Source organism: Sciurus vulgaris (genome assembly GCF_902686455.1).
Source record: "Sciurus vulgaris genome assembly, chromosome: 3".
Classification (NCBI taxonomy): domain Eukaryota; kingdom Metazoa; phylum Chordata; class Mammalia; order Rodentia; family Sciuridae; genus Sciurus; species Sciurus vulgaris.
The window spans coordinates 57,282,120-57,302,649 of NC_136463.1; the positions used below are offsets into that span (position 1 = coordinate 57,282,120).

Here is a 20,530-nt window from a genome sequence, read left to right on the forward strand (position 1 = left end):
TAAAGAGTGTTGTCGAATGCCCAGATTCAGGGCTGGGCTTGGCTCCTCCACTGCCTGGAGACTGAGCCTCTCTCCTGCCTTAGAGCCCTTAGGCCCTCCCTGCCACCGGCCTTTGGTTAATTCTTACTTATCCTTAAATATCACTTCCTTAGCAGGCCTTTCCAGGCCTCCTTTGCCATGAATCTCCCTTTAATCTTTCCAATAGTAGTCAGTACTTTCAATTTTTCACAATTGTGTAATTGTGGAATTTTGTGGGTTTTCTTTTCTTTTTCTTTTTTTTTTTTTTTTTTTGTGGTACTAGACATTGAACCTAGGGCCTCCTAGGTTAGGCAAGCACTCTACCATTGAGATACATCCCTAGCGACTTCTTTATTTATATATATATTTTTTTGAGACAGAATCTGACTAAATTGCCCAGACTTTCTTCAAACTTGCAAACTTCCTGTCTTAGCCTCCAAGTATCTGGGATTACAGGTATGCACCACCACGCCCAGCTGATTGTGTCCTCCTTTAATCTCTGCTTCCTTGACTAGACTATAAGGATCATGGAGGAAAGGATTATTTCTATTTTGTTCGGTGCCTACCCTAGTATCTAGCAGAGCCTGGCACATGGCAGGTACTCAGTTGTTCATTGAATGAATGCATGAACTGGTTCAACAGACATTCAGAGTTGGCATTGAAGAAATCAGAGAAGGTTTCTTAGGAGGAGAAAGAGCAGAGACAGGACTGGCGAAAAGTTGGGTGAACATGCTTGTTCCATCCTGCTGGTCAGGAAGTTGTTCCTCCTGTCTCACCTACATCCCTTGAGCTGTAATTTATTCTGGGTTGGTTCTTGGCAGAGCCAGAGAATATCTGGTCTCCACACTGTGGGGAGTAACCTTGGCCTTCCTTTTGAAGTCCATGATTCAGACCATCTTGCCGGCCCCACCCTCCACCCTCTCTTCTTCCACTAACTCAGCTTTGCACCTCTGTGCTTCCGCCTTTTGTCATCTCTGGCCTCCATGGCATTCTTCCCTACCTTTCCTTTTTGAATTTTCATGGCCTCCAATTATCTTCTGGAATTAGAAGCAATATGGGAATAAGACAAGGCACAGGTTTTCTTGGTCATGAAGCTTCCCCAGTCTTTCCCCTTGGATTTGTGGACACTTGACTCCAACAGTAGGAGGTTGGCAATGAGGTATAATGATTTGTTTGTGCTACCATTGAAAACCAGCAGGGAGAAAGCTTATTATTATCCAACCCCTGATTACTAGTGTCGTCCTCCTCCGTTAGCTTGGTATCTGCCAGCCTGAATGGGCCTGGCATCTCCCTGCCTGCCCACCTGCCTTCTCTTGCTTCCAGACTATGTGCTCTCCTGCTCTCCTGGTGTCTGCTTCTGGGATTTGCCTTTATCAGGCCTGCCACCAAGGCCACAGATCATATTTTCTTTCTTCTCCTTCACCTGCCCTCTCAGTTTTATTTTGTCTTTCTTTTCTCCTGAGCTGCTGCTCTTCACCCCAAATCCCACTGATGCCAATAGTTCCAGTAAATCACCTCTTAATAGTTTCTCTGCTTCATGGGAACCAATTTCTTCACAAAGACTGTAGGCAAATATGTAGCAGTTTATAGATTTCAGAATATTTTCACATCAATGAATTTGGGGGGTAGCACTGTTTGGGGGTTTGAACCCAGGGGTACTTTGCCACTGAGCTATGTCCCCAGTCCCTTTTTCTTTTAAGACAGGGTCTTCATAAGTTGCCCAGTCTGGATTCGAACTTGAGATCCTCCTCTCTAAGTCTTTGGAGTTGCTGGGATTACAGGTGTGTGGCATTGCACTGGGCTATGTCAATTATTTTCTGTGAAATGGCATTGGGTAGACAAGGAAAAGAGACTATGAGAGGTTAAATGATTTACTTATTTGCCTAAATTATACAGAAACATCAGAACCAGCACCCAGGCCTTCTGGTTGTTAGTACAATAAGAACTAACCATCCCCAGTAGTTTCATTTCACCACACTTCTGGCTTGCTTTCTGCTTCAGCTAAGATCCGTGCCCTGAGTCTTCCTCTTACACTTTTGAACCTAACAGTAGGCTGTCCTCTAACTGAGATGGGGATTCCTGCCCTTCTCACCCATCCCAACCTCTGCCAGCTTCTTTAACTCTGTTCTCCTCCAGGAGGCTTTCCCTTCGTGTCTTGCCCATTGCCGTCTGTGATCTTTGGGCCTTTATTAGTGTTCCTGTTTGGGTTTTGCTGATCATATAGAAGTTTCTTGCTTTAAGAAAGTCTACTTTCTGGTAATACTTACTTACCAAGCTTATGAATTATGGAGTGCTGATTCACATGACAAAAAAGATTCACTTTTAGTAGTTGGCATAGTGCACTGAAGCGAATATTCAAGGATCATTTTGTAAGGAAATAACTCCAAACTAGTGTTAGAAACCACTGCCTTAAGGAGCAAGGAAGGTTTTTTCTAGAAATGTCAACTTTTATTTCTGTATTCATTCATTCCATGGACAGGTTTTGAGTACGGCCCTGTCTTCTAAGAACTTAGTCTAGCAGAGGAGACAGACAGTTATAAAAATGTAATTGGTATTATGAAAGGGGTGGTACAGGTGTTGCAGAGGACAGGCAGGGGGCATCTCCTGGAGATGATGATGTCTAAATTTGGATCTGAAGGAATGAGCATGAGACAGCCTGGTAAAGAGGAGAGTGATGAACTTGGAAGAGCAGGTATGAAGACCCAGAGGTGGGAAACTGAGAGGTGCAGAACTGAGAGGTGCATTAGAGCACAGGGCTCCTGCCCTTTGCCTCGACCCACACCAGCAAGAAATAAAAGGACACCAAAGTAAACCACACCTGGCATAGTCAGCTGTGAGGCAGTCACAGCTGAACCTGCAGCTTCACCTCATGACTGGCAGGGGGAATCTAGCCATAGTAGCAGTGTGGTATTGCCATCAGCAGACCAAGCAGACTTGAATTCTGGCTTCACCATGACTAGCTTGTCAGAGCTTTGGTTTCCTCATTTGTGAAATGGGTAATAATTCCTGCCCAGCCACCCTACAGGCTTGATGTGCAGATGAGATAATGACTAAAAAGCACCTTATAGACTGTGAAGCACTGGGTAATGGGTGGTGGCCACAGCCATGAGGTGATGAGATTAATTCTGCAGACAGGGATAGAGATTGATTCTAATTCTTATGGAGGAGACAGAATCAAACCGCTGCTGACAGCTTGTAACATTTTAAAGAAACTTTTTGTGTGTGCATGCTAGGGATTTAACCCAGGGCCTCCTGAGTGCAAAACCGAGGCCTCACCTAAGGTGGGACTTAGGAAGGAAGATTGAGAGATAAGGGCAAGATACTGTCTTGGCTACCTAGAAGATTTTGCAACATCTTCTGACTAGGGACAGATGGATGGCTAGAATGACCTCTAGCAGTCTCCTGACCCAAGGATTGGCCTCTGAAGCTTGCAGCTCTCTTTTCTCTTAGAAGGCTTTGGAGGCAGACAGAAAAACCTCAGAAGCAGGCTGTTTATCTTTTAGGTTTTTCCATTTATTTTTAAATTCCTGACTGTGATGGTGTTTATTTTTCCCTTTTCCCTTTCCCTGCTTCCCCAGCACAGAATCAGAAAGGGACCATCTGTCCTTGCCTTGCCTGCAGCCATTTTAGAACTAGTCCTAGGCTGCTAGATTTCTGGTCCCCTCTTCTCCCTCGTGCCCTCCCTCTTCCACTGCCTGACTGTCTACTCTGCACTGCCCCCAAACCTCTCTCCTTGTGTCAGCTACCACCTCCTGTAGGCCTCTCCATCTGTGAAGACTTCTAGACCCGGCCCTGTCTGAGGCTGCCAGGTCTGTGGGGAGCCTCACATGGAGGCAATAGAACCAACTTATGAGAGGAGGAGGGGAGGTTCCCAGCCTCCTTGCTGCAGGCAGGGCCCCCTCTGCTCTGACCGGTTTCTGATGAGAATGGAATTTGCGTTCGTGGATGTATCACGCCTTGACTTGTTTCTGCCTCTGCGTGTATCTGCAAGCGTGTGTGTGTGTGTTTTACACGTCCTGGCTTAAGAGACCCAGGAGGAGTCAGTTATAACCACCCTTCCTCCCCTATATAAATATCTTTCCTGACTTCTTCCCCTCCCATCTACTCCTCGAGCCTACTTGATTCCCTCCCTCTTGTGCTTCATTCCCATAAAAACACTTCAACATGTGGATATACAGAGGACTAGTACTTCACAGTGTGGAATCAGCACAGAGGAGTCTGATTGAGGTCCACAGTGTGAAAGGGAGGACTCTCAGAGTGGAGAGTCTCTTTCAGGCTAAGGAAACCTGGGAAAAGGAGTTTAGGGAATGCTTTCTTAAAGAGTCCTATTTGGCTGGACGTGGTGATGCCTGCCTGTATTCCCAGTGACTTGGAGACTGAGGAAGAAGTTTGATGTCAGCCTAGCAACTTAGTGAGACCCTTTCTTAAAATAAAATAAAAGGGGGTGGGGGGGAAGGGAAAAAATAACAGAATGAATCAAACAACATTGTTCTATGTAAATTTATGATTACACAAATGGTATGCCTTTACGCCATGGTCAAACAGAGAAACAACATGTATCCCATTTGTTTACAATAAAAATAAATAAATAAAAAATAAAAATAAAAATAAAAATAAATAAATAAAATAAAAGGAATGGGGATGTGACTCAGTGGTAGAGCGCCTCTGAGTTCAGTCCACAATAGTGGTGGGAAAAATGTTGAGTTTATTAATGGAAATGATGGACAATAGGAAACTGATAGGGTTTTAGCCTTTTGTCCATTCTTTCTTCCTTTCTGTTATTGGGCTCAATGAAGAGGTGCTGTAATAAGCATCTGTCCCCTGTCGACTTCCTTTCTCCCCCTAGGAATATTTAATCTGTTTCATGCTTTGGCTTTGGGCCTGCCTTTCACAGTGAGCCCTTTGGTTCACACTACATCCTCCCCTGGTTCGCTTGGCAGACTTCTGCCTTTCTGCTTTCCCTTTGGGTCTCTGGGGACTGTGCTTGGTATCTCCGCTGGGTGGGAAGAAGGGGGTGATTTCTTGAGACTTTTCCTGCCACCTCACTACCTCTGGCCTCCCTACCCCTCTCCCATTTTCTCTTACGCACACACTGTCTTTTCATAGTCTTCTGTATTTTCTCCTTTTGCATACATCCTCTAACTACCCATATCTAATCAGAGGGTATCTGAGACTCTACCCCCTCTACCAGAACACTTGCCTCTCTTTCCATGTTGTCAGTACTTCTGCCTCTTCCCTGGTGGTGGCTTCAGAAAATCTCATATAGAAGGAGATTAGGATTATTAATCCAATTGGTAGGGGATCTGGGGTGGGCTTTAAAACTGCATTTGAGTGGGCTGGGGTTGTGGCTCAGTGGTAGAGCATTTGCCTAGCATGTGTGAGGCACTGGGTTCAATTCTCAGTACCACATATTAATAAATGAATATAATAAAGCTCTATCAACATCTAAAAATTTTTTAAAAAACACAAAACTGCATATAACTGGGCACAGTGGTGCATACATGTAATCCCAAAAACTTGGGAGGCTGAGGCAGAAGGAGCACAAGTTCAAGGCCAGCCTCAGCAATTTAACAAGCCCCTGTCTCAAAAGATAAAAAAAGAACTGGGGGTATAGCACAATGGTAGAGTACCCATGGGTTCAATTTCCAGTACTTAAAAAAAAAAAAAAAAGGGCAGCATTTTCATAGAATGCACTGTTTTAGTACTTGGATGGTCCATGTTTTGGGGGGTGGCTTTGAAGGAGCTGCCAAGTTTATGGGAGGTGGAAGTCCCCCCCACCAAACTGTTCCTTGGTACTGCCACTGCCTTTGCCCCTCTCTTCCTCTTCCTGTGGGTTCTCTGGATTACAGGAAGAGTTTAGGAAAACAGGCCTATTGTTTTCAACCAGGAAGGAGGGAGGGCCAGCCTCTCAGCCTAATCCAGTCCTGGTCTCCTCTGAAACAGAGAAGACCAGGGCTTCTCTGAGAAGAGACAGGGAAACAAGGGCTACCTAGGCCTTGGCAGCCCTGTCTTCTAGTGAACTGCTTGGCTTGACTTCCCTCTTTAGGCCACAAGTTCCCATTCTCTTTCCCGTTGGCCCCTTAGTTCTGTTTTCCCTCTCCCTTCTGTTTCTATCTTATCAAAAGTTTCCCTGGGTCTCTCCTCCCACTGTATAGTCCTGGTGTGGTTGGTGACAGGAGGAAGCTTGTCTCCTGTGAGTGCACAGGTGGGTATGGCCTAGCAAATGGAGTCCACCCCACCCCCCTCATCTCAGCCTCACAGTTGGTTCACTCTATCTTGTCCTTCTGTCCCCCATACCCTGTGGTGGCCCCACCCCCACCTCCTGACACTGTTCCCCTGTTGGGGTAGGATGGCACCTTGCCTCGATTTGGGAAAGGCACTGCCTGCAGCAGCAGGACCTGCTAGGGCATATCTGAATAGGCTTGAAGCACAGGTGAGACCAGTTCTTCCCTTGTCCCCACTGGGGTTTTGTTTGTGTCTTTCCCAAGGATTTCCACCACCACCACCACCCCCACCACCACCACCACCACCACCATCTGGCCCTGCTGCCCAGTCTTTATGGTTCTAATTCTTTCTACCATTCTAACAATTCTCTAGGATCTCCTGGAATTCATAATGGACCCTTCCAGGTCTGAATTTCTTTAATTATAAAACTCATGGGTCAGCAAAAAGTGGGAAGATCTATTTTCCTATCCTATCTGCTTCTCCTGCAGTTACTTCACAAGCAAATCTATATCTTTATATTTTAGCACATGTAACTTTCTCATGATATTAATTCTTTTCTGTGTTGGTGTCTTTTAAGCTATCTCCAGGTTTTTAGAAGGTATGAAGTCTTTGGGCTGGAGGTATAGCTCGGTGGTAAAGCCCATGCCTAGCATGTGTGAAGATCTGGGTTCCATCCCGAGCACCACAAAAAAAAAAAAAAAAAAAAAAAAAAAAGAAAGAGAGAGAGAAGGTACCCTTTGACAGGTACTTAATAAAGATACTGGTTAATAACAGTTTGCATTTGTTGAAGTACATAAAAATAAACTTTACCCCTCAAAGGATTTCATCTACAGACAAAGCCAACCAACAGAATTACTTTCCACATTTGGAGATGGGCAATCTAGATACAAATGGAAGGGGCTTGGTGCTAGAGGAGTTATTATTATTGGAATAATGAATGAGGTTCAGAGTTCCTACTCCAACTCTTGGCCACTTCTAAGAAATTTTACCCCAAATCTCAGCTGCTGGCCTCTTTTTGTCTATTCCTGTCTTTTGTCCAGCATTCTGCTATGATCCATACACCAGTTGGGAGGGACTGATTGGAGTTTACCTCCTTCATTCCTTTTTTCCTCAGCCTTTGCTCATATTCCCAGCAGTTAAGCTTCAGTTAGTGTCCCTACCACCACCCATCCCAGCCTCTGAACAGGGCTATGTCTGGGTAGTCCTGACACAATGAGTATACAAATCATTTTCATTTTCTTTTGGGAAATAGCCAAAGCTTTCACTTCTAGTCTAATCTCATTCTGCCCTATTATTGCATTTTTAAAAAATGACTTTTTGGTTTCAGGGAAGGGAAAGGAAAATGTCACCCAATACAGGGTACCAGGCATCAGAGTCAGAGCCGTACTTGCGGTTTCCTTCCTGTTCTACACAAGCCATGGGAGGAGCCCAGGTAGCCCTTAAGGGTCAGCAGAGGAAGGAAGGATGAGCTGAAGGCCAGTTTGTACCTGGTTCTCTTCTGGTCAGCTCTAACAAGCAGAGCCCAAGGTCAAAGAGTAAGTGGGTGTCTTGGGAAGGATCAGTATGCTCTCCTCCTCATTGCCCAACACCTCTCCTTCCCCAGTGCTGAGGAGACTGAAGCATAAGGCAGTGCCTTCAGGAAGTGTTGGGCTGTAGCTGGGAAGACTCATACATTAGCAATAATCAAAGGAAGCTTCAAGACAAGGGAGCAGAGTCTGAGGGGCAGTCCATACCCTTCTGTGCCTGTGCCCTTCTGCTCTTTGCCCATCTCAGGCTATGTGTTTCCCTAACCCACCAGTTTTGTGTCTCTTCCTTCCTTCCTTTCAGTCCTATATCCTTAAATTCTTCTCCCCCTGATCCCCTTTCCTGTGCTGGGGATTGAACCAGGATCTTATACTTGTTAGGCATGTGCTCCACCACTGAGCTACCTCCCCAAATTTGTTGTTTTGACCACAGGAGAGGTATGTCAGTTGTCTCAGAGCCCCTCCCTTTGATAAATGGGTCCAACACTTTTGTGATTCCTTCCACAGTCTCTCCATCAGCCAGAAATTATAAGTATGTATAATCTCACCACCCTCCCCAGTACTGGGGATCAAACCCAGGGCTTCATGCACACCAAGGAAAAGCTCTACCACTGAGCTACATCCCAGCCCTTTTTATTTACTTTTTTTTTTTTTTTTTTGGTATTGGGAATTGAACCTAGGGACACTTAACTACGAAATCATATCCCCAACCTTTTTTATTTAGTGTTGCTGAGCCTGGCCTCAAACCTGTGATCTTCCTGCTTTAGCTTCCCAAGTCACTGAGATTGCAGGTGTGTGCCACCACGCTCAGCTTATCCTTAGTTCTTTTTGTGTTTTATTCTGAGGCAGGGTCTTTTTAAGTTGCCCAGGATAGCCATGAACTTGCAGTTCTCCTGCCTTAACCTCCTCAGTTGTTGTGATAACAGATGTGTGCCACCACATCTGGCATACAATTTCAATATATGTAAAATATGGGATGATAAGATATACTTAACTATAGTAAAAGCTCTAGTGAGAGGAAGAAAGCACTTACATACTGGTTTCACATGCTCACTATGCAGCCAAAGTAGTTCAGTGTATGCCACAGAGTCAGAGTGGCATGGGAAAAATTCTGCCATTATTTTTCATTTGAGTACCCATATCAATATGAGTCTGCCCAACTCTCATACTGTGTTTAATACCTATGTACCATCTGAACAGCTTCTATTCTACTTGGGAGAATGAGACATAATCATGTGAGAAATACAGTAGGAATGTGAGGTCTGGTTTGCTTGGTTGCAGGAACCTGCTCTGGCTAGATCAAATAAAGGGATAGTTATAGAATAGATTCTGGAACCAGCCACGTGCATACAAATCCTGGCTGTACCACTGAAGTGGTTGTTTGACCTTGTACTTTCCTTCACTGAGCCTCAGTTTCCTCATCTGTAAAGTGAGAATTATAAAACTGTTTACCTCTTGGAATTATACAAGGATTAAATTAGTGGGTGTGTGTAAAACTCTCTTTTATAGTGTCAGGATGTCAATATTATTATTATTTAAGGTCAAGAATCTCATTAGATTCTGAGCAGCAGGACTGCAGTGTGGATGGTTCTTTGGGATTGGAATTGCAGGGTGATTCTGGATTCATGCTAACAGCAGGGGGTGGCTAGAATCACTCCCTAGCTCCCTCTCCCACTCCTGTTTCCTCTACAGCTCTTGGCCCCTCTTGCCCTGCATATGCTTTGATCTCCAGGTTCTTCTGCCTCTCTTTGCTGGCTGAGAGCTTCTGCTCTCCTTTACCTGTGGTAATAAAGCTTCTGTAGTTTTGGCTCTCCGTGTACCATATGGCATCTTCCACATTGTTGGAATGGCTGAGGGGAAGTTTGCCCTTGGTCGTTGTTTTCTTCTGTCTTGGATGGACTGCCTTAGGTCAGGAACCCATCTCTTGAACTCTTGCTGAAGCAAAAAAGGGAACCAAGTGTTTGAAAACATAATCCCTTAGGCCACAGGAGCTGAGAGCCAAGCAAAGCACACTGTCGGCCTTGGAGTCAGATTTTTGAGATCAGATCCTGGCTCCACCACTTACTAGTTGTGTGTAACCCTGGGCAACTCACGTAAATGCTCTGAACTTTCTTCATGTGAAGTTCATAGATGAGTGTAACTATAGTACCTACCTCAAAGTTTGTTATGAGATTGTACTTTTTTTTTTTTCAGTGCTGGGGACTTGTATATGTTAGACAAACACTCTACCACTGAACTAATTCCCAACCCTTTCACATTTTTTTTAAATTTTGAGACAGGGACTAGGTAAGTTGCCCAGGTCAGCTTTGAACTTGTGATCCTTTTGCCTCAGCTTCCCAAGTAGCTGGGATTATACTACATCTGCACCACCACATCTGGCTGAGAGTGTACTTCTAAAGTACTTGGTAGTATCAGGAACAAAGAAGGTGCTTTAAAATTGCTAGTTATGCTGGGCACGGTAGCGCATGCCTATAATCCCAGGGACTCGGGAGGCTGAGGCAGGAGGACTGTGAGTTCACAGCTAGCCTTTGCAAAAGGCACTAAGCAACTCAGTGAGACCCTGCCTCTAAATAATATACAAAATTGTGCTGAGGATGTGGTTCAGTGGTCGAGTGCCCCTGAATTCAATCCCTGGTACCCAGAAGAAAAAAAAAATTGCTAGTTACTATAATTATTAAAGGGCAGTGGGGGGCTGGGGTTGTGGCTCAGTGGTAGAGCGCTTGTCTAGCATGTGTGAGACACTGGGTTCGATTCTCAGCACCACATATAAATAAATAAAATAAAAATTCATTGACAACTAAAAAAAATTTTTTTTAAATGGACCATGGGGATCGTGGACAGTGAGCACAAACTCAGACAACCAAGGTGAGAGATCTCCTAAGGTAGTAAAGGCAGGGACCAGGGGAGGGGACAGATGATAGCCTGCCTTCTTCACATGAGGTGCTAGGACAACTTTCTATTGTGGTTTGTGCCTGTTTTCTTTCAAGAGCCTTTCCCTGACTCCTATGTTCTGGACTTGGCTGAGTTTGTTCTCTTAACACCCTGTATGTCTTCATAGCATATAGAACATCACAGCTATAATTAAATAATCAATTGTGGAGCTGTTTTGTGCAAACCAGGATGGCAGGAACTGCCTCAATTTATTCACTCTTTTATTCCCCAGCCCAGGAGTGACACAGAGTAAGGAAGGAGTAGACATAGGGTGGCAGCTCCATGCATTACACCTGAAATTCGGGTAGAATTGGAGAGTTTTCTTAGTTTGTCAGAAAGGAACCCAGAGTTTAAGTGACTTGCCCCCAAACACAGCCTGTTAGTGGCACATCCAAGAATAGAAATCAGAATTGCCAAACTAAAATCATGTGAGTTATCATATGTTATTTTTTGCTCTGTTTGCATTCTCCCCGACCCCTTCTGTTGGCAATCATTAATCTACTTTAGGTCTCTATGAATCTGCCTCTTTTGGACATTACATATGAATGGAGTCCCACAACACGTGGCCTTTTGTGACTGGATTCTTTCATTAGCATAATACTGTCAAGATTCTTTCCTGTTACCACTTCTAGTCCAGTACTTCATTCCTTTTTATTTTGTGTGAGTGTGTATACGTATATGTGCGCATGCGCGCGGGCACACACACACACACACACACACACACACACACACACAAAATGTTTATCCACTCAGCAATTGACAGACATTCTTGTTTTTTCTACTTTGGGGATTTTATGAATAATGCTGCTGTGAACATTCATGTACAGGTTTTATGTGCTTTGGATCCTTTTGAGTCTATACCCAGAAGTAGAATTGCTAAGTCATATGGTAACTCTCTGTTTAACCTTTGACAGACTACCTGCCTTTTTTCCAAAGGACTCTATACTATTTTACATCCCCACCAGCAGTGTTTAAGGGTTCCAATTTTTCCTTGTTCTCATCAACACTTGTTATTGTCAGAATTTTTTGATTATAGCCATTCTAGTGGGTGCAAAGTGGTATTCTCATGTGGTTTTGATTTGCATTTCCCTGATGACTGTTGATGTTGAACATCTTATGTGCTTTTTGGCCACTGAATATAAGTTCTTTGAAGAAATATCTATTCAGATCCTTCCCTCGTTTCTTATTGTTTTATTTTTACTTTTTGCCTGACTCTCCCTACCTCACAGGCACAATAAGTGCTGTCCAGAGTGTAGCCTTGTTTGGGCAGCACCTCTGCTCAGTGCCAGGCCCCCTGGGGAATTCAGGAACAAAAGGACCCTGGGGGGGGGCCCTCCACAAAGCCCACCGCAGCCCAGGAACTGCATAGCTAGCACACAAGAACCAGCAGTCACCCATAGCCTGCAGATGGTGCCCCTAGCCACCCCATGCTCTGGTCCACAGTGCTAAAGGGTTTGCCCATTTTTAAATTGGTTTGTTGATCTTTTTTCTTTATGTTTGTGATTCAAGGGATAGAACCCAGGGCCTTGTGCATGCTAGGCAAGCATTCTACCACTGATACATTTCCTGGCCCTTTCTTTTTATCTTCTTCGTGTGTGTGTTTGTGTGTGTGTGTTTGCTGGAGATCAAACCCAGAGCTTGTGTGTGTGTGTGTGTGTGTGTGTGTGTGTGTGTGTGTGTTTGCTGGAGATCAAACCCAGAGCTTCACAAATACTAGGCAAGTACTCTACCACTGAACTATACCCTCAGTTCTGTTTATCTTTTTATTGTTGAATTGTAGAAATCCTTTTTATATTTCAGATACAAGTCCCTTATTAGATATATAATTTGCAATTTTTTTTCCATCCTATTGGTTGTGTTTTCACTTTTTAAATGAAAAATTATCAGTTTCCCACATGTTAGGCAAGCACTCTACCACAGAGCCACATACTGACCCTTTGTATATTTTGTTTTATTTCTTATTTTGAGACAGGATCTTGCTAAATTGCCCTGGCTGACCTTGAACTTACAATCTCCTGCCTCAGCCTCCTGAGTTGCTAGGATTACCCCTGTGCCTGACTCTAGATACCTCTCATTTCTTTTTCTTTTTTAATCACTCTGGCTAAAATCTGCAGTACAATATTGAAATCAAAGTGCTAAGTGGGAATGTCTTATTGTTAGATTATTATTATTATCATTATTTTTATTTTTTTTTAATTTATTTTTTTGCAGTGCTGGGGATTGAACCAGGGCCTTGTGCCTGCAAGGCAAGCACTCTACCAACTGAGCTATATCCTCAGCCCAGATAATTTTTTAAAATATATCTACTTGATCTTGTTCTTGAGAAATTTAAACTCAGGGTGGAGATAAGATTAATAAATAAAACTAAACCCCTCTTATTTTATTTTTGAGTTAGGGTCTTGCTAAGTTGACCAGGCTACCCTCAAATGTGATCCTCCTGTCTCAACTTCCCAGGTTGCTGGGATTACAGGCATGTGCCACCATGTTCAACATTCATCTTCCTTCCTCTTGACCTCAATAGTCCACTGTCTATTCACTTCTCATCTCTTCCTGTCCTCCTCTCTTGCTCTTGTGATTTACCCCTGCTGTGGTTATCATCCCTTCCTACCTTCCAGCAGCTGACTGGACAAGAAGCAGACTGCTGAGGGAGAACAGAATGTGAGTATCACAAGGAAGAGCTGGACAAGACCAAAAGCACATTGCAAAGCTGTTCTAGGGCCAGCCAGGACTGCCTGGGGGCTTCCCAGGAGCACAGCACCTCCCTCTGGAGACCTCTCACCTTTGAAGAGGGTGAACAAAGGTGCCATATTTGAAGGGCCACACTGGTAGCCTAATTAACACACAAATCAAATCTGAATTGTGTTATATGTCTCTGGGCATTCTAATCCATGGGTATGTGTATAAGAGATAAATGGGCACTGTTGGATTTTATCACTACTGCAAATCAGAGAAAGAGAATTTATATGTTGTGAAATAAAAATGTACGTGCACTTGGGTTGGGGTTGTAGCTCAGCGATAGAGCACTTTCCTAGCATGTGTGAGCTCTTGGGTTCAATCTCCCACACTGTAAAATCAAACAAAAAAACACATATACATATATAGTATTTAAAAAACCAGTTCCTCTGTTGTCCTCCCTTTTTGGATCCTTCCCTTCCACAGGCATGAGAGCTCTTCCCTGTTTTGAAAACCATCTTGTCCAAACCTGCTGCCTCCTCCAGGCATCATCTGATTTCCCTCTTCCTCTCAGAGTTCAACCCCTCCAGAGAGGGTGCTGCCCCTGTAGCTTCCACTTCCTCCTCTAGCCCCTGCTTGCTGCCTTATTTTCAAACTCCAGTTCTCACAAGGGTTCCCTAGCACTAAGGCCAGGAGTATTCAGTGTCTTCTGACTACTCTGGAGCATTTGAGCCACTGTTCACCCTGTTCTTCCTACACGATGGTCTCCATGGTCATCCCAGTCGTCCCTCTTCCGGTGTCTCTTCTCTCCAGTGTGTAACCTGCAGCCATTCCTAAGGCTGGCCTTGGCTCTCCTATTCTGCTTTCCCTGTACATGATCCCTCAATATTTAGTCTTATGTCTCTCACACATAAGAATATCTCTAAATCTTTATCTCCAGATCCTGTTTTTAAATACCTGTAGGCATGTACTCCCACGTCTCCCCTAGCATCTCAAATTCAATATCCATACCCAGTTTCGGCTCTCCCTCACTGGGGCATGGCCTTCTCTGTTTTTTATTTCCTATCACCAGTTGAAAACTTACCAGACTCCGAAGCCCTCAAACATCATCTCCAGTGAGATGGCCAGACATTCCCAACTAGAATTTAATTCTCTCCCCTGAAACCATAAAACAGACTTTGTACCCAGTCCAACTACCTCAGTTTGTGGGAGGAAAATGAGTCCCTAGACAATTCAGTGCTTACTGAGAGACAAAGGGCTAATGCCCAAGTTCTTACTAGAAAGCCACTCTGCCATGCTCTTTCCACCATACCAAACAGTTTCTTCATTAGTTCTGTGACATATAATCATATATTACCACATGTCTATTTTGGATTCTTGGCCTGTCTCTAAAAATGATAAGGCGATATGCTTCTTACACATGGTTGAGCTCCTGTGGTGCCTAATTCAGGAGTTGCTGCATAATTAGTACCTAATGAATATTTAAGGGATGAATGAAATAAGATAAGGTTTCCTTATCAATTTTCCCTGATTAGGGCCTAGCCCAGTGCAGGGCAAATGTAGACACATACTCAAAATATTCCCTGGTTGGTTGATGACGGGGCAGTTGTGAATATCAGGCAGAGTTGTTTGGACTTCCTTTCAGCAGTAGGGAGCTGTGCCAGTTCTGGGACAGAGGAGTGAAATGAGGAGAGCACTGTGCTTGGAGGATAAAAATGGGCAGTGGCAGCAAAAAGAGCTGTGGAGAGACAGGAGGTGCATGGGGGAGGACAGAAGGGACAGGGCTGACATGGCAGGTGCAAGAATTGAGATGAACCAGGGATACTTGAAGGGAGAGAGGACAGTGGTGCTGAGAAGGGAGGGGGAATTGCAGAACACAATGCTGGGGGTGGATTTTGTTGGGGAAAATGTGCTGCTGTCCCCAAGCAGAGTGGGTGGGGCCTCTATGGAGCATCTTTTGTGAAGGGTCCAGGGTGCTATGACCACCATAGCATGCTCACTGTCTCAGTGAATTCTCCAAATCACCTTTCCAGCAAGCATGTTCCAAAATTGGACTTAAAACCCATTGAAAATCTATGTCTGAACCCAGCTTGTCTGACCTCAGATTACTTCATCCCTTAGTGCCTCCCAAACATATAGAAAGGAGACAGATTGGGAATTAGTATCACAAAATTAAAATGTATTCATTGTGATTTTCAGAGATGGTGATATATCACTGTACTTTTAGTAGGCCCATTGTCATTTTCCTCTTAGATCAGGAGCATTAAGAAAATCACAACCCTGAGTCCTTTTTTCTGTCTCCCCCCAATGCAGAAAAAACTAAAGTTAGATTCAGGGATGGACTTCCCAAACATGAGAGCTATGAGGCCTCAGAAAGGATGGACTCTTGTCTTGGGAAGATAGATAGATAGATAGATAGATAGATAGATAGATAGATAGATAGATAGATAGATAAATTTTTATTTCATTTTTGTACCAGGGATTAAGCCCAGGGGTGCTTAACCACTGAGTTACATCTCCAGCCCTTTTTAAAAACATCTTTATTTTGAGATAGGGTCTTGCTAAGTTAACTAGGGCCTCATTAAGTTGCTGAGGCTGGCTTTGAAGTTCCAATCCTCCAGTCTTAGCCTCCAGAGCTGCTGGGACTACAGGTGTGTGCCACTGTGCTGGCTCTTGGGGAGATCTGAAGGGAAGTGTGTTCTCCTCAGACCTCTAAGTCTGGAGTTGTAGATGGACATGAGAACTTCTTCCACGTTTCTTGCAATTCTCAGGTGCAAACAAAACTCTTATTTGCCCTCCACCCCAGTGATGCCTCTTTCCTATGAATCTAGACAAACTATTAAAATAGTTTTTAGTAACTTCAACTGAAGCAAAATAATTGAAATACACCCTGAGGTTCTTGGCCTGGTCAGCCCAGTCCCCATCAGAGCCTGTAGGAAGTCTCCAACTTCTGTGTCCTGTGCCCCCTGGGGGCAGTCTTGGCAGTTCTCTTAGGCTACCGAGTGCCAGACCTGGGCTGGGTGCTGGACAGCCTTAGTGTGAGAGATGAGACATGGCCTTTTCTCCAGGAATTACAGACATGTGAATGCAGTCAATGCACTGTGCCATGTACTGCGATAGGGCAGGTTCAAGGAGCCAGGGAGCCATTCCTGCCTTCCAGTTCCTCTCAGAAAATGCACTGAGTTCAGTGAGGACATTCTCAAAAAGCCTTAAGCCTTCTTCTGGTCTCCACCATGCCTGAATCCTGTTCTGTCTGCTCACGTCAGTGGATAAAGGGTGTTTTTGCCTTGCTTGTGGAGTTTATTTTGTTGTTTTTATTTTTTCAGAAATCTTGTTAGTTTTCAAAATTAGGGAGAAGGGAGCCTTGGATTATGTGTGATCAGCACAGAGGCCCGAGTGTTCCCTGGAGAGTTATTCCCAGGTGCCATCCTTACTCTCTGCCTCCCCTCACCATCCCTTCAGTGGTGGAGAGGGACCTGCCCTTTCCACAGGAGCCACAGGAGAATGGACAGTGCTGGGGCCTCTCTCCAGCTTGTAGCTTCACCTGCTAGCTTCTCTCTCTCAAAAAAATGTCTGGCCTGGAGTGTGTGGGTGGCCTCAGCCCAGCTGTGGCAGCTGTGCTTCTGAGGCCAGGCTGCCCACTATGACCCAGCAGACCCAGGAGCCTCTTAGAAGCTTTGTTCAGCCCTGGGCCCTCTCCTCCTGGCACTGCTTGGCTCAGAAGAGGAGGAACAGGGAGTTCTTCCTGATCCTTTGCCCGCCAGAGACCCTTTCTAACTATCATCTGTTCTTTCCCTCCCTGGAGGTTCTTTCACCTGCCCTGAAGTGCCTCTAACCCTGGCCTTGAAACCCGCAGCCTCAGGAGGACTGGGAAGGGGAGAAAAGGACCAGAGGAGAATGAATTCCTGCTGGTCCTTCCTGCACCCTGATAGCTTTGTTCATCCCTGCCTTTAAAATAAAATAATAATGATGGTAATTAATTTTTATTGAGCACACACTCTCTGCCAGACTCCATCTTAGCATTTTATGGTCATTACATCACTTAAAGTTTTCACTAGCTCCAGAGGTGGGTTCTTCAGCATCCTCATTCACAGGTGAGGGATTCAGACACAAGCTGATCAGTGTCTTGAAAAGCCATTTGGGCTCTGACTTCCATGCCCTGCCTGCTCCTTCTGACTTTTCCTGTAGAACCTGAACTCTGAACCATCCGGGAGCAGGGCAAGCTGACTATTAGAGTTGCCCAGAAAGCCCCCTGGTGACATTCTTATATACTATTCATCATCTGATAGAACACCCCTCTTCTCTCCACTAGTGTCAGAGTCCTTTCCTAAAGTGTTGACACTGTTTTTTTATGTCCCTCTTGTCCCCATTCTGCAGGACCCTGCTGGAATCTTTGAGCTGGTGGAGGTGGTCGGCAATGGAACCTATGGACAGGTGTATAAGGTGAGATTCTAATCATGCAAAAGTGTGACTTCCACATCTGTGAGGCCCTCTCAAATGGATGAAGCAGGTTCCAGTTCCAGAGATTTGAGGGGAGCTACAGGTGATTTCAGAGACTGGGGGAAAAGAAAGGACCCAAAAAAGAGGAGAGCAAAGAGAACAGCAGCAAGAAGCAGGGCATTTGAGTTCTCCTCTCAGTGTAGAACTGGTCTTGGGCGTGGCAGGAACAAGTCTGCAATTGGGTGGCTGTGGGACAGGAAGTGGGAGGAGCAAGGAAGGCAGTGGGAAACATATTTGGGTGTCAGAAGTCATCTGGGAATTCAGAACTCAGGCCAAAGGTGTGGGTTTGACTCCTCCCAAGACCACAAAGAGACTCAGGACTTGGGGTTGGTGGCCCTTATAGATAACCTGCAGAGGGGAAGTGGCTTCTTGATCTACAGCTGCCTGTAATAGAGCCGGAACCAGAGCTCAGACCTTCTCCTTATGAGTCTGCCTCTCTCCTGCACAGGAGTGGCATTTTCTCAGCCACTGATGGTACTTTTTAACCCAGCCTTCTCATGTGGCCTGACCACTATTCACACTTAGACTTGGGGAAAGGGAGTGGAGATGCTGAAAGTGCTAGCAGCTCTCCTAGAATACACAGCCTGCTTCTTTGTCTCCAAACACAGCACTTGATATTTTCACAATTCCCCTCTTTGTTTATCAAGTCACTGGGACCACTTGACTTTCTTTTGCCTTCCTTCCCTTGTAAGCCTTGGGAAATAGGCACCCTGCCCTGTCTCTTGCCTCATTGTTGCCATGGAAATAGTAGCTCTGTGTGCTTCTGCTTCTCTGGGATTGGGGTCTTGAATGGCTGTGGAGGACAAAAATATCCATGGGCTGGTAGTACCCAGGTCCATCTGCACAGTGGCTGCCCTTCCCTGCCCTCCCCAGGAAGCCTTGGACTTTCCTGTCTAAGCCTTTGATGGCTCCTCCTAGGAATTTCAGAAGGATGGTGGGGGAGGATAGGGAATGGCTGGCACAGTCAAAAAGGGGAAGTTTCCGCCCATTAAGACTGATGACAGAGCATTGGCTCATATCATTGGGTCCCTGTGTCCCTGTTTCCCCAAGTTCCTTAAGATCCTAAGCTGTGTCTATTCTTCCCCTGTTGGCAGCAGTAAAAAGCCTCGGGATGGGTTTGCTGCTGGTAGAGGCCTCCTGTCTAGAGTGGGCGTGCCAGGAAAGCACCAGGCACTCTGTCTCACATAGAGATGAGAGAGGCAGCCCCTCCCCCAGCTACCTCCACTAGAATGGAGAAGGGTCTTTCACTCCTGCTCTAGTTATCATCTGCGGAAACACCAAATCAGTAGAGCTGGAACAGGATAGCAGTGACTGTCACGCTCGAGTTTTTTATAGGACAGGCTTTATCTTTGTCGAGTTTCATCTTTGTAGCTTGGAAGTCCAGTCTAAGAAGCGTTGGCCACAGTGGCTCAGAAGCTCTCTCTCCCTCTGCTGTCTATGACCAACATGTTTTTTATGTTTGCTTAGTTTTGGTTCTGGGCATTGAACCCAGGGTACTTTACCACTGAGCCACATCTTAGTTCTTATTTATTTATTTTATTTATTTCTGAGGCAGTATCTCCCTAAGTTGCTGACAGTCTCATTAAGTTGCTGAGGCTGGCCTTGAACTTGCTTCTCCTGTCTCAGCCTCCCGAGTTGCTGGGATTACAGGCATGTGCCACCACACCCAGCTTATCTGTGACCAACAGGTATACTAAGGCATCTGATCACAATGAGGGGCACATTCTTCTAAGACTAGAAAAGCTAAAAGACAGGACCTCTCCCAGAATCAAGCCTTCCCTGTTGGTCTGTTCTCTGAGTACAGACCTGGATCCCTCCACACTCTCCTCTCTGTCCTACAGGGTCGGCATGTCAAGACTGGGCAGCTGGCTGCCATCAAGGTCATGGATGTCACAGAGGTAGGGAGCAGAACAGGGCAGAGGGTAGGCTGGACATCGATGGAGGGATATAGGGGTCACCCAGGCTTGCTTCCTCATGTTCACCTAGGACGAGGAGGAAGAGATCAAACAGGAAATCAACATGTTGAAGAAGTATTCTCACCATCGCAACATTGCCACCTACTATGGAGCCTTTATCAAGAAGAGCCCGCCTGGGAATGATGACCAGCTCTGGGTGAGAAATGCCTGCTGCCTGCCCCTCCCACACTTCCCTGCCTCCCCTCAGGCTATTTGTGTGGAAATCAGGGTCAGTGTCCAGAGTCTCTGCCTGCCAGCCCACCCTTCAGTGTACACAGCCTCTTCTGTCTCTGGATCCAGAGGGACCTCATGACTCACATGGACCCTACATCCAGCCCTGCACACACACTGCAGCCCGGTGTCTGCCCCCATTTTTGCCCTGAGCAGTCTGACAAGCAGTAGAATACTGGTAAGGGCTAGAAGAGATAAGGGGCAGTTAGTCATTCAGTTTTCCTGCCTTTAAGCATAGCTTCAGAGGGACCCTCAAAATCAGTGTCTATTAGAAACGACAGGACTCAGACCCCTTCCAGCAGTGCACAGCCTTTTTGGATAATTATTCTACCAGAGCCCACCCAGAATCCTCTTGGCCCAGAACATTCTTAAGAGTCATTCCCCTCCCTAGCCTGAGCACTGGTGCCAACGGATTCTCCCAGCCTCACCCTTTGTGGTGCTGCACCCGGCCCTGAGGGGAGAGCAGCAGGCAGC

At 45.4% G+C, this 20,530-nt stretch overlaps 1 protein-coding gene across 15 annotated transcripts in view; it reads left to right on the forward strand.

The window, feature by feature from the left end:
* The window catches only part of MINK1 (misshapen like kinase 1), a 48,362-nt gene that overhangs the window by 13,335 nt on the left and 14,497 nt on the right, over positions 1 to 20,530 (forward strand). For all 15 annotated transcript variants that reach the window (XM_079132413.1, XM_079132402.1, XM_079132415.1 and 12 more), the window contains exons 2-4: positions 17,748 to 17,813; positions 19,712 to 19,768; positions 19,857 to 19,982. In XM_079132413.1, coding sequence (XP_078988539.1) covers positions 17,748 to 17,813; positions 19,712 to 19,768; positions 19,857 to 19,982 — 249 coding nt within the window. The remainder of the gene's footprint in view (positions 1 to 17,747; positions 17,814 to 19,711; positions 19,769 to 19,856; positions 19,983 to 20,530) is intronic.